The sequence below is a fragment of the Cottoperca gobio genome, chromosome 6 (genome assembly GCF_900634415.1).
Source record: "Cottoperca gobio chromosome 6, fCotGob3.1, whole genome shotgun sequence".
NCBI lineage: Eukaryota > Metazoa > Chordata > Actinopteri > Perciformes > Bovichtidae > Cottoperca > Cottoperca gobio.
In genome coordinates, this window is record NC_041360.1 from 16,161,658 (window position 1) to 16,178,144 (window position 16,487).

The following is a 16,487-nucleotide window of genomic DNA, read 5'->3' on the forward strand; positions in this document are numbered from 1 at the left end:
GACGTGAATGATAAAGTATAAGTGGCAAGTGGCTGTTCCAACATGTCAAATCCCCATGCGAGAGATTTGAGACTGCTGCAAGCTGGGACTGTCCTGCCCTGCTATGCTGTGTATATAGACGCTACAATGATGTAATCCTTAATCGCAACCAGCCATGCGCCACAGGTTCAACCAATCGTGATGCTGGTGCGCAGTGATGCTGGTAAACACAAGTGACGTTCTCCTGAGGTTACTCCTCATGAAACATTCAGACCTAGCACACATTTTAATCATTCATATGGAGGCATAGCAACAGTGTGTCAGTCGCCGTGAGCTGAGCACCTGCACTCAGACACAGAAGAATGCATTCTTTCAACCCTGGATGGCATATCGTATGCCGAGTAGACCTGGCGCAGGACACTTCTGAAGGTCCCGACTGTAAAGTCAGCACAGGCCAGCAGTCACCAGGGATTCTGAAGAGTCACATTGGACACTGCAAGTAAAACTGTAATAACTATATATAAAACATCTTTGCCCTCAGCTGGCTACATTCACTGATGAAGACCTTGAGTTACAAAAGTTTGACACAAACATTTTTGTCATTTTGTTTTATGACTATACAGTATACACACATATACAAAACACAAGCAAACAAAAACAGTGAAAAATCTATTGTAGCTAAAGCTGGGTAGCGAACCTTAATACTGTTTCTGTACAGCGACATAAATGTACCTGTAGCCCTGAGTATCAACAACTGTCCAAAAGTACCAACATCTGAATATTAAACTCTGATGTGACAGCCAGCAGACAGGACAACAACTATTAGTTTTAGTATTTTGTGTTATTATCATCATCATACTTTTTTCTTTTTTTTTCTTTTTAAGTCCTTAGTCTGGATACCACTTTTGGTTTTTAGTATTTGTCCTGTCTTGGTTGGTCTTGTCTTGGTTTTGTATCGTTTCTGTCTAAAGCTTTGCTTTATCAATATTGTATTGAGTTTTCTTTTCTATTCGGAAAATATCTATGAACAGATTGTGGGTTGGAAATGTACCAAAATCTGACATTAAAAGTCTGGTCAGATTATATGTGGTTATCCTTTGACTACAAAGTTTCCGATTTTAGTCATAATTTTGCAAACATTTACATGAGAGTTTATATATATATATATATATATATATATATATATATATATATATATATATATATATATATATATATATATATATATATATATATATAAATAAATATAATTTTGTTTGTTTGTTAAATTACAAGGATTTTACAAAAAATGACCTGGTCATACTTCTCAAAGTACGGTAGTTTTTTGGTATAATAGGCATATTTCATAACAGACATTTTCACTTGCCATAGTAGGTAAAGCACAGGTGTAACAAATAATATTAATGATGGCTTTGTTATATTCAAGTGACCCAGTAAGCCATGACAGTGACAGTGAGGCAGCATGCACAATACCAGAACCTTGAAACTGAAGCAGCTAAATGGTATTCAGCCATCATTCATTTTATTATGCTCACCTGTGCTTTTCATTCTGAAAATTGTCTATTAGCTCCAAAACTCTGGTAATGTGTCTACACTAGTGTCATAAATGCTTAAATGACACCCAGCCCTAAATGCACTTGCCAATTTTCCAACACATCCAGCTGTTCATGTGAGCTTTAACACCAGATAATCTATGACGATAATGACATCACAGGAGGTAGAAGGCTGAATGTGTGTCAGGGGGACAGTGGGACAGTGGGACAGTCCCAAAAAGATGGTCCTGGTTGGCATATGGCATGGCAGCAGTCACCGCACCACCACTGTCCTCCAATGGCATTCAGGAAATAAATTACCCCTCTGTGAGCTCTAACGGCCGAGTCTTTGTCAGGACTTTTGGAAGGGGAATCCCAACCAGCAAGTGATCTTACATTTTGTTAGGGTAACTTTGGAGTCACCGTAGCAACAGCTGAGACCCCAAGCACCCCTAAACACACACCCACACACACACCCACGCCCACATAACACACAGGCTCCCATCCCCCGGCAGTCTCCTCACCCAGATGTCAGCAGACCTCAAAAGGAACTTGTTTAGCACTGATTTTAGTCACAGTAGTAGTGAAATGGTGGAAAGCTATACACTCACTCTTTATTATCTTAGTACAGACTTCAGAAAACACCCCTTTGCTTTACATGTTTACCTAACATGAAAGCTGGAGGTTGTGTTTTCCAAAACAGTTATTAGAAAACCAAGGGAAATCCAAGGTTTCACAGGGTGGAATAGAGTGGGCCAGATCATGATGGCAATTCACTAAATCTGAAATTAATTAGAACCACAACGACAACACACTGGAGGTTTTGGGAATGTGTAACAGATTTGCACTAGTGAAGGAGAAAATAAGTACGATCTGTGTGTTACATCAACTCCCTTTTTCTTTATAAGCGTTTGAAGAAAAGATGATCAGGAAAAGCGTCAGAAACAACATGACTTGGGTGGAAAGGAGCTCAAACACACCCTACTGTTTTTCTTTTGCTGCTCAAAAAAAGCTGAACAATCCTTTCAGGGCTAAACAATAGTTTCCCTGTGTCTGTCATTCTCACTCGCTTTCTGCCTCCTCTCCCCACGCAAAACTCACAATACCTTTTCAGCTGGTTTTCTGTGACAACACGCATACAGACACTTTAAGAACAGAGAGGCAGAAGAAATATTGGCAAGTGACTGTAACAGTGGCATATTTGGGGCTTCTTCATTTGCATCTGGGAGACAGAACTTTGAAGGTAAACTGGGGATAAACAACCTGCATGTAGAGGTCTTAGACTCATCAATATTGCATCTGTAGAAACTAAATGAGAATAGTGTTTGAGTTTTGCTTCAGGAGCAGACCTACAAAAATGTGTGTTGTATAGTGGGTGAATCCACTTGCCTTTGATTATCTATATGGTATTTTCTTTTAACGTGATTTATCCGTTATTTAGACATGATACAAATGGGAGGCACTGCTGATGTCTGACTCTCTGCAGCAGCATTGCATTCAAATCAGAGAGCACAGGAGGCCTGAGGGAAAAAGAGGATTTCAGGCACTTCCACCAACCTGCGACTAGATGAGAGCTAAATCTACAGTGTAATGATGAGTGCTCACTCCTCCAAACATAGAGTGGAAGGATCCATAATTCATCAAAATCAAAACTTAAGTTCATGCATTACAGCTGCCACTGCTTAAAAAGATGGACACATTGTATGCCCTTCTTTTAAAAAGTCCTCAATGCTCAGCTGTGGTGCATGCATATTTTGTGTTTCTAATTTCTGCTCAGGATGTTTCTGCTGAAAGTGGCCTTATAAATGTAGATATCATGGGGATGTCCCTGTCATTGAGGAAGTTGATACTTGGTTCAATGTCGGTAGAAGGTTGCTAACGTAAGTCAGGGGAAAATCTGAATTTTGAGCCATTAAACAGTTTAAGGAAATTAAACTGGTCTTGTGGGAATACATTCACGGCAGGAATAGGATACGAAGGTGACAAAAAGAAAGAGGGAGAGACAGAAACAGAACACAGAGAGGAAAAGAGAGACTGAGAATATATGACCTAGTTATACCTCTTACTTTGCCTTCCCTAGACTAGGTATCCTGTGTGTTTTTTGTTTCTTTGCCAGGTAAGAAGCCTGAAGGGAAGGAAGCGCAAAGTCAGAAATAAATGAGGAATACACTAGGGCGGTGTGGTTAGTCAGGTGGATTAGCATGCTCCCTCCCACGGCCAAATTAAACAAGTAGTAGTCCGGATACCAGACAGTCAAAGCAGAGCCGGAGCATTCTCCTCTTTCACTCCACTCCCCATCTTCCAGCCTGCTGACGTCAGCCACCCAGACCACACGACTCTGCTGCAAACAGCACACCTGCTGGCTTCACAGTCCATCTGGCACAGTTCCATCTTTGGCTCAGCTTTTCAAGCACAAATGCAGGTCTGTTTACAACCTGGGCACACAGTCACGATCCTACAGTAATTGCAGTATCTATTTCACGCTAGCTGGCAGGAGAAAAGAGGTGCGATTGCAGTATAGCCTGCTGCTGATAACAGATATCAAAGTGACAAGAATCATGCATGTCTTATTAATGTTTCATTGTTCACATTGCAGGTTAAATGTATCCTTGGTACGTCGTGGAGCAGCTTTAATGCTTCTACATGTTGCTGATTTCCTTACATCCCCCCAGTACAACTGTACAGCAGCCACAAAGGGAACAATTGTGTGTTGTAATTGATGTGACAGGCCCTCTCACCTACTTTTTATGAAATCAGCATGAACACAAAACTGCACAATCATCAAAGCAATGCTTGTAGTGGTGAGACAAAAAGGCAGAGAAAGGCATTTCTAATACTAGGGCCTAGTTCTGTTTTCATCTTTACAAGCAATATGTGTCAGCTGACAATATCAATAGTTTGTTTGTTATTTTTTTACAAAAGAAAATGATCATACATGCACACATAGTGATGCTGTGGTCACTAATTGAGAACATTCAATGCATCAACATCAGATAGCACATTTTAGCTATGCTTCTACCAGTCACATGATGTAATTTAGTAGGCATGTTTTCCATAGCAGCAATAGGATACCCTGTGTGCATTATTGATGTCAGAGGTTCAAGGTAAACTACATGAGCAACAACACTAAATGTTGATTATTAATACCAACAAGCAATAATCCAGCAAGCAACACTACCTCAAGCAAAGAGACAAACTGACACATAGGAAAAATAACCCCTTTGAGCATGAATTTCAGAGTGTAATGTGCTTTTGACACCCCATCAACCTGAGTTTAAGGGGAACTGCCATGGATGTCCTACAAAGCTCCCTGAAAAAAGCATGCCACTAAATTCACTCACGTATTCTGGCAGTAGTGGGTCACGTGAATGAAATAATAATACATAAGCCTTGTGTTATTTGAAATGACAAAAACAACTACTACATAATTCGGGTCTGTATTGTCTCTTGGTAGACACCAGCAGCGGGACATGCAGGCACTTGCTGTTCCTCTGCTCAAACACTCGCTGCTCCGTCTGCCAGGTCAGACACAAATGCATCGTGGAGTGGATAAACTGTGGTCGACAGGTGACTAACCTGAATGGTGCACGTATATTCCGTATCATCCAGCAGTCTGACGGTGCAGCTGTATTCCCGCTCAAGATTCCTGATGCTGCCACTCATGAATCGGCTCAACATCTTCTCAGAGAAGCGCTGCTGCTCTGCGTCTAGGACCAGAACAATAAACTCAACAGCAGCGTGCTAGTGAATGTCACATTGACCACAATCCCCGGTCCCCTAAACGACCAGCAGCCACGGATTCAGCCGCCGAGGCGTGCACCATTGTTGTCCCGTTAAGTTTTCGTGCATTTGGCCCGTGCTAAAAAGAGAAGAATCCAAGGATGCCCGCATCCAGATCCAGAGGCAGCTCAGCCCTGTTGTGTGTCTGTGGTAGAGCCGAGGATTATCTCTCACCATTCACCGCTGCCACTTGAGCAAGCGGGCGGGTCCCAATGAAAACTGACGTCAAAGTGAACCAACGAGAGTGTGTGGCGATTTTCTCTGCGATTTAATATATTTGTTCTTACGCCGCAATTTGTCCAGAAAACACTTGAATTGGCTTCTGTTTGTGAAATTTCCTCCACATAATTACAATTAAATATGGGGTGATATTTTATTTATATTGCAAAATAGGCACTGACTGCAGTGCCTTGCCCATAACGCTGTGATGATCAAATGCATCCAATTCAGAGATATTAATAAATAATTATGGATGTCAATAAGCTTGAATACAGTGTATCGAACTAGTTAATACTGTGAGGTGATTTAGAAACAATACCTGAATAGAAAATATCTGTAGCACTGTGTCCTGTGGGGTTGACCGACTTTCAACCAAAACCATGCCAGACTGACCTAAATCATTAGCCTCAGGTGTCGTAGCACTCTAGTGGGTTTGTTTAAATTTAAATAGTTTAGTCAAACTTAAGGTAAGTCATCCTGACAGGGGGGCAGGCATTATTTATCATACAGTACCTCTTCCTAGGTCATATTGGGTGAATAGTGAATGTATTATACTGCCACCTGCAGGCCAGTCATCGTCAGTGCCTTTGACGCAGCCATCAGTGCCCCCCGTGTAGCCTATGATACATGCATGGTATGATACCGGTAGACTAAATAAAGGTGAGGACCCTCGGGATTCTATGAAGTGATGGGGGATGTCCAGAAAGATTAACATTGTTATATTAAGGTTATTTAATTACCAATTAATTTTCAACAGCAGAGTTGAACAAATCTTTATTAGAGCGAGACCGTTATTATTATTTTTACATGAACACCCAATGTATGCACTACAACATACCACATTTCACATAGAATGGGTATAACTATCTGTCATCGTTGTAAATATTGTAACATTTAAATGGCATTAATTTAAAATAATAATCCCTTCAGACGAGCTGATTAACTGCCGTGACCCGGATTCGAACCGGGGTTGCTGCGGCCACAACGCAGAGTACTAACCACTATACGATCACGGCGAGCTAGCGGGGACTGGTGAGGGGACGTTGTGTATATAATAAAACCAGAGATGGGACTATCCATATTGGAGATATATCAAGATTATTGGGCAAATACTTGACTTTCTAACGTTACAGGCTAGCATGACCAAATGAAAAAAGATTGACAATAAGCTTTCGTAGTTGAGGTAACTTTAGCTAACGTTAGAGTTTACTAACTTAGGTTTAATCCGTTAGTTAATTTACTACCTGACCGAAATTGCTAAAGACGTGCGGAAACTTTTAAACTAGCAAAGTGTAAAATACAAGGCTGTTCCTAAATGAACGATAGTAATAGGCATACCTTCTAATAATTCGTCTCATTTTGGTTCAATAAACGTTAACGCAGAATCTAATGCTCGCTCACAGTGTTGCAAGACACTAAAACTAGCTGCATTTAAATGTAATGTTTTCGATACTCTCTCATTCAGGTTTGAAGTTACAAATCTGCATTCAGCATCATATGTTAATTTTGTGGATTGTCAGTTGTAGTCTATTCAATCATAAAACTTTGTAATCCATTTAAACAGTTGATTTGACAGCAATAAATAATAACAGATTGGCAAGTAAAAAAAAACTGACAATCAAAATAGTGTGGAAAGTAGTGGTCTTTATCAGATAAATTAATAACAGTAATGGTCTTTATTCTATGAATTAGGCTAGCCAGCTTGCCACTGATGAAAAAGTGATATTAAGTATATCATTTATGATGAAATCAGTGGTTGGCAAAAGTAAGTGTTAATGTTTCTTCAGTGTTGAGGTAAGAATTAAAGGCTGGTGACGCAGACCAAAGAAACCTCACTCATTCATCATCAACCACAGACAAGTAAGATATAGGATCAGCAACTGAGTAATTCCTAATCATATCAATATAAAGAATCACATTTCTAAACTAGTATATACAATAGGACCTGAAAGGTCTAACGTCGATGAGTGGAATCTTGCAGTTCATTTTCATCGTTCTCTTCAGGTTCGTTGCTTCTTGTAACTGCAACTTTAGCAGCACACTCTGCCTTTCTGGTGAAAGGGCGACATGGACCAGCCATAGTCTGGTGCAGACGTGGTTTGCAGCTTGAACGGTTGCCCATATTTTGAGCAGAAGCACCTTCTTGTTTCTTGGCTGTTGTTGCATGATTCCTCCTGTGCAGTTTACAGGACGCCACCAGAGGCTTTCCTATGTCCACCAGTTGGCTTTCTGTGCGCCGCAGTTTATTGTCCATGTTAGTATAGTGTAGATCCACCTTGATGATCAGCGATTCCTAACAAAGGCAAATGATAAACAAAATTTGAAATTTATTGAACAGATTTTCTTGTAAAGATTTGATCTGTTTTGTTTTGTTTTTTAAACACTTCACCAGAACAGAATCGGGACATACATCATTGACTACATACCGTAAGCTTCTGAAGAGCACAAAGTCGCAGAATACAATCCGGGTTACCAGGTTTGCTTAATAGTAGAGTGTCCATCTCATCTGACTTGCCAGGGCCGGAAAATATGTCTTCCATCGGCTAAGAATTTAGAGCATAAAGGGTTTGTCAGCATTATCACAATTTTTAGGCAACTATATCAAACCATTTCTAAGTTCACTCACAATAAACATGTCCTGCATTTACCTGGCACTGACTAACTGCTAGAAATGCACTATAACACTGATGCATTCATGAATCGGCCACTAGACGTCAGTGTGGGCTAAGATTCTGCATTTAAAAGCATTTGTGCATTACACTAGAGAAGTACAGCATATTACTATCACTACTTCCTGCTTTGTCTGTGTCTGTGGCTGCAGCAGGCTGGAAGTCTATATATGGGCAGAACTTCCTCTGACATGTGAAATGTGGGGGTGATTGGTCATCATTGAGAAATTGGTTTCATTCCGGCTGGTTCATGGAAACTACCAGCCCTCTAGGGCGAACAACATGGAATTTATGATGTACATACAACTTTTTAAAATCCCAATGATGAATTTAGTAACTCATAACAAGAGACAGGATCATTTCAAGTAAAGATAAATATTTACCGGTATGCTACTCAGGGTGACGGTGCAGTCCTGGGTTCGGGGGCCTGTAGTCTTTATGGTGGCAAAAGCAACCAAGACATTAGAGAACAAAGCTGAGAAGCTGACTTCCACTTCTACGCCGCAAACAAATATATGCTGCTTCTTCCGTGGTAGCACTGAAAGGAGATATAAAACAGTTTTTTTCATCAAGGTTTTTTAAATGATGACTAAAGATAACATGCTCCATAGCTGTTTTACTTTGACTGAACATTTACATATTATGGTATTCAATTAAATGACTGATTACTAGCCTTGATCAACCACATAAGAGAGATTCAGCCCCTGTCAATTTAAGCCACAGACTTTTTATCTAGTCTGAAGTAGATAGAGCAATGAGTAGTGTTTTTGAATGGTTTGTCACATGCAACCGTGTAGGAGGTGTTGGTGTTGGTGTGAGTACAATCTTTCTCACACTCACGCTGACAACAGATCATGAATGGAATTGTGGTTGACTTCATGGGAAATAAACTCTATTTGAAATGTGGATGTATTTTACATATCCTGTCTTCAATATGATTTTACCTGGAACTTAATTAACACAGGAAAAAGCACCAAGTAAATGTTCTTCAACTCACCATTTGCTTGTCTCCAGCTGGCATCTCGCATGTGTAGTTCCCTCGTGTGGCCTGTGGTCCGAACTGGGTCTGCAAGGGATCGAGGTTCCTTCAGGGTGTGTTTGATCTCCACCTGCTGCTTGCCTGTGACTAGAGGATCTTTGCCAAGATCTGGTGTAGAGAGAGAGAGAGAGAGAGAGAGAGAGAGAGAGAGAGAGAGAGAGAGAGAGAGAGAGAGAGAGAGAGAGAGAGAGAGACAGAAGAGAGAGAGAGAGAGAGAGAGAGAGAGAGAGAGAGAGGTAGAGAGAGAGAGAGAGAGAGAGAGAGAGAGGACAGAAGAGGTAGAGAGGTAGAGAGAGAGACAGAAAGAGGTAGAGAGAGAGAGAGAGAGAGAGACAGAGAGAGAGGAGACAGAAAGAGGTAGAGAGAAAGAGGTAGAGAGAGAGCGAGAGAGAGAGAGAGAGAGAGACAGAGAGAGAGAGAGAGAGAGACAGACAAGACAGACAGAAGACAGAGAGAGACAGAGAGACAGAAAGAGGTAGAGAGGTATAGGTAGAGAGAGAGAGACAGAAAGAGGTAGAGAGGTAGAGAGGTAGAGAGAGAGAGAGAGAGAGAGAGAGAGAGAGAGGAGAGAGAGACAGAGAGGTAGAGAGAGAGAGAGAGAGAGAGAGAGAGAGAGAGAGAGAGAGGTAGAGATATGTAAGAGGCCTGTAAGACTAAACTGTACATATTTTATCAACACGTCATTAACTACTAGGTTAAACTTTACCAACTACAATAGATTACGCACTCTTTGGCTCAAGGAGCTGCCTGAGTTTTGCAATAGCAAGATGGAAAAGATTTACATGGCTGACTTTGAGGAACTTAGGGAAATTTGAAAGGTTAGTTAATCTTCACAGTAATTAACTGAAAAACCCCTCTTCAAAAAAGATTCAACACATGCAAACAAAGGATTCGTTTAAAAGGTTACCAGGGTGGAATGACTGGCCAGTAATAAAACCATTCTCAAATCATTTAAAATAGATCAGGAATATTTTGGTCGCGCTGTCTTCACTATAATGGATGAGCAACCATCAGCTCATCATCGACAGCTCTTTTTCCATTTCAAATAAGTCCCAGACAAGATAAGCATATATCAAAAACAGAGGCTTTGGAATGTTTAAGTTACTGCCAATATTTACAGATTTCAAATGCAATGTACAAAAAAATTTAAAAGGATCAAATCTGAAAAAATAATTAGAAAGAAAATCATAATCATGGTTCATTTGTTCATCTAAATATGTCCACATACACAAACGCAGACACACAGAATGCTGTGAACTCGTGAGAGCCGTGGCAGGGGGTGCCTAAACGGTGGAGCAGCTGTCTTGCACTCTGCAGCTCTCAGGTTTCCTTCTGTTCTCTCGCCAACAGTGTGAATTTCCAGAGAATGAGGTCACATGCTAATAGTACCTCAAAAAATAATTCTAGCAGAGACCCATCAAACAGACAAACACGCTCTCAAGATGGGACATCTTGATAACTCCTCACCCCCGTTAATCACAAGTATACTTACAAGTCCTGAGTAAACAACACTAAAATTAGTCGTCAACCATTAGAAAACGTGTCTGTCACCCAGCGCACCAAAAAACAGTTCCCTTCGGATCTGCGTACCCACTGACAAGCTACTGAATGCATAAAAGTAAAAAACTAATGATTTTAGTATCAGCCAAAAATGTGTTTACTTGAAACGATTAATTCTTCTGTGGCGCACACATGTCCACTCACCTACTGAAAAACACAGCATGGTTGATAAACTTCACCTATCTTTGTTACGTCGTTATTTTAGATTAATCTAAGGCTGATTATATTTTGGATTTATCATCATGTTCTCAAAAAACTAAAACACAGTCCTGTTTGAAACACTTACCCTCGGACACCCTCTCTAAGACATGTGTGACTTTCTCGGTCTGTAGGATGTGCGTGTTCAAGTACTTCGTGAAGATTCCAGTACTTTTCCCACCGTCCTGGACCTCATACGCAACAGCATCTTCACATCTGCGTTGGATAATAAAGGATAGCAGAATATTTACTGCTTCTTTTTTAATATAGATATCTTTCTACAGTATGTTGATTGATTTGAACAAATAAGTATCGGTTTCAGTAAATATTTATAAAACAACAAATAAAAAGTACATACGTGGCATAACCGTAAACAGTGTTCCCACTGGGTCCCAATGGCATAATGCTTGAAGGTAGGCAATCCTGGTTGTACCTGTAGAAAGTAAAATACTGCTTTTAGGAGACTGAAGCAATCAAAATAAATCCCAAAAAACATCTACTAATATGTACAGTATATAAAAGTGTGTACATTTTTATAATACAGTATGTATAATCATTAGTTAACAAATCCATGTGTCACTGTCTTCTCTTAGTGAAAACAGAAATGAATTACTTCCCCTACCATTTTCTGCAGGTATCCAGAAGCATTACACTCAGTGCAGTCTGTCTTTCCTGCATACTGAGCATGACTCTCTGCACACAGACACAGTTTTCTTGTCGGTACGGTTGTGGAGCATCAACAGCGACCAAGTAATTCCTCCCAGCATGCTCATATCCATGACCCGCATAGTAGAAAAGGCCTGGCAAGAGTGATACAAAACACAACTGATTGCAGCGGCGAGATCACAAGAATTGTAATCATCACATTTTGCACTGAACATACGCAATCCTGGTATAAATAATATATAATGTTTGGAGCAGCTTAGAGAAAGGTCCCACTGGACAACTGATTTCTATACAGTATGATGTGTTTCCGTCTTTGTTTCGTTATTAGCAAGAGAAAGTAGAGAATAGTAACAGACAGTATCATTCTGATACAACATGACAGTTATCTTATCCTTGCTTTTATTTTTACTAACAGCAGTGGCCTACTTCCCCTGAACAATATGACTTTTTCTTGAATGTTTTCATACACTAAGATGCCACCTTCCTTTTTTGTTTTCCACTGTATAACTGATGCAGAAAGATGTGTTGCCTGATTGTGAATGACCTCTCTCAAAGTGTCACAGGCATACAGGAAGTGCTAAAGTTAAAAACACCTACGCCTCTTTTTTACCCCTTATCTACCCACTCAACCATGCATACGTGTAAAGCAAGATACTGGTACTGTAAACCACACGGGAATTCGTGACCCGTGACACATGGACAACAACAGATAAGAGCCACAGGAAACGCGTAAGAAAGTAACAATGTTATATTTCAGATTCCACAAAAATGTTGAAATGACTAAGCCAGCATTTCTCCAAGAACTAAAGTTAGAATCATGGAACAACTGACAAATGTAGCTAATTTAGAAGACAAAAAAAGTCTAGGCAAATTATGCTCACCATACACTCCTCTGTCAAGGAGCTGAATGAACATGTCAATAGCGGCCAGCATCTCGTCCCTGTTGAGATCCAGCAGGGAAACCACTCTGAAGCCGAGCTGCTGCAGGAGGTTGGCCAGCTCATGCACATCCATAACGGGTGCCATCAAGGCATCCAGGTGAGAGTAATTCAGGTTGCCAATAAGTAGGGCAACTTTATCAGTGGCTAAAACAAAGATCAAAGTAGAATTTTAATTATTGCAATGCGAGGAAATTCTCATACATACCGTGAATGTTTTCTACTGTAGCACAACAAAACTAGCAGGGGTTTCTTTCCATATAACTGTACCTGTGGTTGCTGCTGGAGGAAGATGATCAGTTTGCACTAGAGGATTGAAAAAAAAGAAGAGGAGCACAAAATATTTTACTAAGTATATAAGTACTATGTTTCTGTGCAGAGGACACATACAGGGCATTACAATTTAACAATGTATTATTAATTGTGATCCGCACTGCACATTCCACACCATAAATTACAAACAGGAGAAACACCGCAAGAACTAGTTTCACTTTACATCACTTTACTATTTGGAGTCTAACTTCCTTTTTAGTCTGCAGAAATGGGAAAGTACCTGCAGCATAATGGAAATAATTTCTGAGTGCTAAATCAATGAAATGAAAGGAGTGTTAAAGAAACAGGTTTTCTTCTCAGCTCTTTCATGAGAAATAGAGGAAGAATACAATAAATAGAGGAAAAACACAATGATAAAAGACGAAAAAGGTGAAAAAAGTAGTTTCAGTTATGACTTACCAATGTCAACATGGACTGGTTCAGTCCATGTCTCTTGTAGCACGTTAGATATGGAGCACAGGTATGATCCTTCATGTTCGGCTGATGCACGGTTAATCTGCAGGTATTACAATAGATTATATTCCTACCATTGTTTGTCTGGCATGTAAGATTGCTTAAATCAGAACGTCTGCAAAGTATTTACCAAAGGGTGCATGATTCAGAGCCAGTGAAATGACAATGTGAATACAGCACAGTGTAAACAATCAGTGTCAGCACTGAGGTAAACACTGCTTTCTTACCTGCAGCGTGCCACTAGTCTTGTCCAGCAAGGCCCGTCCATTTCTGTACCACTGATAGTGAGGAGCGGGGATGCCAAAGGCAGCGCACTGGAGAGTGAGCTTTGAACCTTTTCGGACTGTCTGGGGTTTAGGGTTGACAGCGATGTGTAGCTCACCCTGCCAGTGTACTGGCAATCCTGATGATGTTTGAAAAGAAAGGGATAGATAGCAATATGCTTAACAAATGATTTACTGCCAACCAAAAAAGGCTTTGTTGCAATATGTAAAACAACAAAGAATACACAAGCAAAATGCATACCTGATTTGTCAATGTCCAAAACCTTCACTGTCACCCAGTCACTGAACACGCAGTTACAAAAGTGGTCATTCACTCGGCACACATACTGCTCCTTTTTTTTAGATGTGATGGTCAAGTCTGCTTCAGTGCCTCCAGGCAGCTTGAAAACAAAACAAAGTGACAGGTATAACTAATGACAGAAACACGCAAGACAGTGTCAAAGATGTTCTTGATTAACTGGTTAAACATGTACAGTACAATCATAGACAAACGCCAGAGCTGAATGAAGTACTAAGATCTATTATCTGAGTAAAAAAATAGTTATACCACAGTGTAGAAATACTACATACAAGTAAAAGTCCTGCATTCTAAAAATGTAAGTATTAGCATCCAATTATACTTAAAGTACCAAAAGTAAAAGTACTCATTCTGCACAACGGCCAATTTCAGAATACTATTTATTGTTGGATTATAATTATTGATGCATTAATGTTTTCATCACTTTAAAAATGCTGCTGTTAAAGGTGGAGCTTATTGTTTTTACTATATATATAATTAAGGGTGTTTTGCGATTTTCACCACGGGATCAAAAAAGTTTATATTAACCTATATTAATACATGATGAATTATTTGTTGATTAAATGTTGTATTATAAATCTGAATCTTCAAAGTGAATAAATGTATCAAATAAATGTAGCCTAGTGGAGTAAAAAGTATAATATTTGTTAGCAGTATAAAGTAGCAGGAAATGGAAATACTTAATTAAAGTACCTCAAAAGTGTCCCTGAAGTACAGTAATTGAGTAAATGTTACTGTCCAACACTGACAAACACACAGAAATGTATAGCAACACACAATTATCTTATCAGATTAAATTAAAGTAAGCACTAACAAGTGTCGTTCAAAATTCTCACGTATGATTTAAAACCTTCAAAAGGGAGGTTTTTCTTTTATTAACTCATACACATAGGCACAGGTAAAATCCACATACATACCTCCTTTTCATCCTCAGTGAACCACTGGTAGTTGAGGATACCTGTGCCCTCAGCACGGACACTCAGGGTCAATTTATAGTTCACAGGTGCACACACATGAACAGGATGGCGCACTATGACAATTTCTGAAACAAATCAAGGGGGAATCTCAGTCATCTGAAATCATACTGTGATTCTCTATTTTTGAAAAGCCACAGCATCTGGTGTGGTGTGGAAATGACATAACATACCGCTGATCATTATTCCACAGGATTTGGTGGGGGATCCAGTCATCAGTGCATTTTCTTCTTCTTATAACAGACTGTAGGAAGTTGAGTCCGTTTTTTTTAATAACTCCAAATAGTAGCCTATCTGCACAAAATAAAATTAAAACTACGAAATGACATGAACATAAGGAAACGGCTTTAAAAGACAAGTTAGAGGCATTAAATTACTAGCGTCAGCACCTAACTTCTCTTTTCCAGTGAAGTTTAACTCACTTTAACATTTTAACATTACTGTAGATTTAGTTAGAAATGTCTCTATTTTCAATAAGCAAAAAACAAAACGTGTTGGTGTTTACCTGATGTCAGCCTCGTACTGGTTGAGATGTCGGACCTCAGCCAGTGTGAGTGTTACTGGTCGAAAACTTCCGTTTACCGGAACGAGACAGCGTACACACACATTACCGATAAGCCTATAATATGGGAGCATCTCATAAGAACATATGTCTCTCACCTATGGTTCACGAGAAAAAATGTTAGATTTATTTTGATTTCAAAACAAAAACACGCTTTCAATTGAAAATCATCAAAACAGACGAACTTTGCGCCTGTTAAATTCATGTGATTCATGTAAGGGAGATGCAAGTGGAGCGACTCTTTTAGGCATTACGGTAGTGAGCAATCTGGCACCTTTCAGGTGATTGTATAATCACAGGCTGGGGCTGAGTTTAGGGACACAATACTGGACACACTAACATTGTTTTCACTGATATGGAGAAATAATATAATATTTTAGATTTAGCCTGATTTGTGTTAAATTGATAACAAACAAATTAAATAAAAAATATAGTCACAATATCGTCACCTTATAGTGAAGATAAATTATTCTATTCTTGGTTTATGTACACAAAAAACTGCCCTTTACACCAATAAAGTCTTAATCATTCATAGTAGATTATCTTTACACTGTAAATTCACATGTATAGTGTGTGTAAAATATGGACAATATTTTAAGTCTGGAAATATATAGTTTACAATTTCTTGATAATAATTCATCATCCCTTATTGACCATTCATGTTTAATTTTCAATTTAAAAAAAAAAAATTGTATACAGTTATATACAGTTGTACTAGTATAATACATACTTCTATTATTTTTAGCATCCCTTCACATTGCAGACATAGGTATTTGTCCCGCTGATTTTGCATTTTGTTTGTGTTTTGATCAATTCAAATGTTTGAAAGAGTTTCTAAAACAGTGAGTTAAAGACAAACCTTTTTTAGATAGAAATAAAAAATTATGAATAACATGTATATCATATGATGTAACAGATTTTATCCTAGAAACAAACTAAATATCACAATAACAACAACTCAAAAACTATCTAAAACCATAAAAATAAGACCAATCTGAAGCAA

The 16,487-nt window shown here is 39.2% G+C and overlaps 2 protein-coding genes and 1 non-coding gene across 6 annotated transcripts in view; all 3 read right to left on the reverse strand.

Moving 5' to 3' along the window:
• frmd5a (FERM domain containing 5a) overlaps positions 1–5,497 on the reverse strand; it is a 57,248-nt gene extending 51,751 nt beyond the window's left edge. Inside the window, 1 exon segment of the mRNA XM_029434864.1 lies at positions 5,088–5,497. Coding sequence (XP_029290724.1) covers positions 5,088–5,189 — 102 coding nt within the window. The 5' untranslated portion in view covers positions 5,190–5,497.
• Positions 5,498–6,454: 957 nt separating this feature from the next.
• On the reverse strand, positions 6,455–6,526 carry trnah-gug (transfer RNA histidin (anticodon GUG)). The gene has a single exon. It is a non-coding gene; the product is annotated as a tRNA-His (tRNA).
• Positions 6,527–7,134: 608 nt separating this feature from the next.
• malt3 (MALT paracaspase 3) lies at positions 7,135–15,540 on the reverse strand. Of its 4 annotated transcripts, none has more exons than XM_029434886.1 (15): positions 15,428–15,540; positions 15,096–15,216; positions 14,866–14,990; positions 13,892–14,030; positions 13,594–13,769; positions 13,313–13,409; positions 12,851–12,886; positions 12,524–12,727; positions 11,599–11,776; positions 11,335–11,409; positions 11,065–11,192; positions 9,177–9,326; positions 8,563–8,717; positions 7,937–8,053; positions 7,135–7,803 (listed from the first exon to the last, which is right to left on the reverse strand). In XM_029434886.1, the coding sequence occupies exons 2-15, from the start codon at positions 15,136–15,138 to the stop codon at positions 7,465–7,467; spliced, it is 1,962 nt and encodes a 653-aa protein (XP_029290746.1). In that variant the 5' UTR covers positions 15,139–15,216; positions 15,428–15,540; the 3' UTR covers positions 7,135–7,464. The 4 variants fall into 4 exon arrangements, with proteins under 4 accessions (XP_029290746.1, XP_029290748.1, XP_029290749.1 ...); XM_029434888.1 differs by having other exon boundaries at positions 15,096–15,212; positions 15,428–15,496; XM_029434889.1 differs by having other exon boundaries at positions 15,096–15,166; positions 15,428–15,490.
• Positions 15,541–16,487: the final 947 nt, after the last annotated feature.

Excerpts from the sequence above, each read along its gene's own strand:
- malt3 (XM_029434886.1), bottom strand. The coding sequence starts at position 15,138 with ATGACTGGATCCCCCACCAAATCCTGTGGAATAATGATCAGCG. Across the intron at positions 13,770-13,891 it reads TTTGGACATTGACAAATCAG|GATTGCCAGTACACTGGCAG; the intron begins GTATGCATTTTG and ends AAACATCATCAG. Across the intron at positions 12,728-12,850 it reads TCCTCCAGCAGCAACCACAG|CCACTGATAAAGTTGCCCTA; the intron begins GTACAGTTATAT and ends TCTTTGTTTTAG.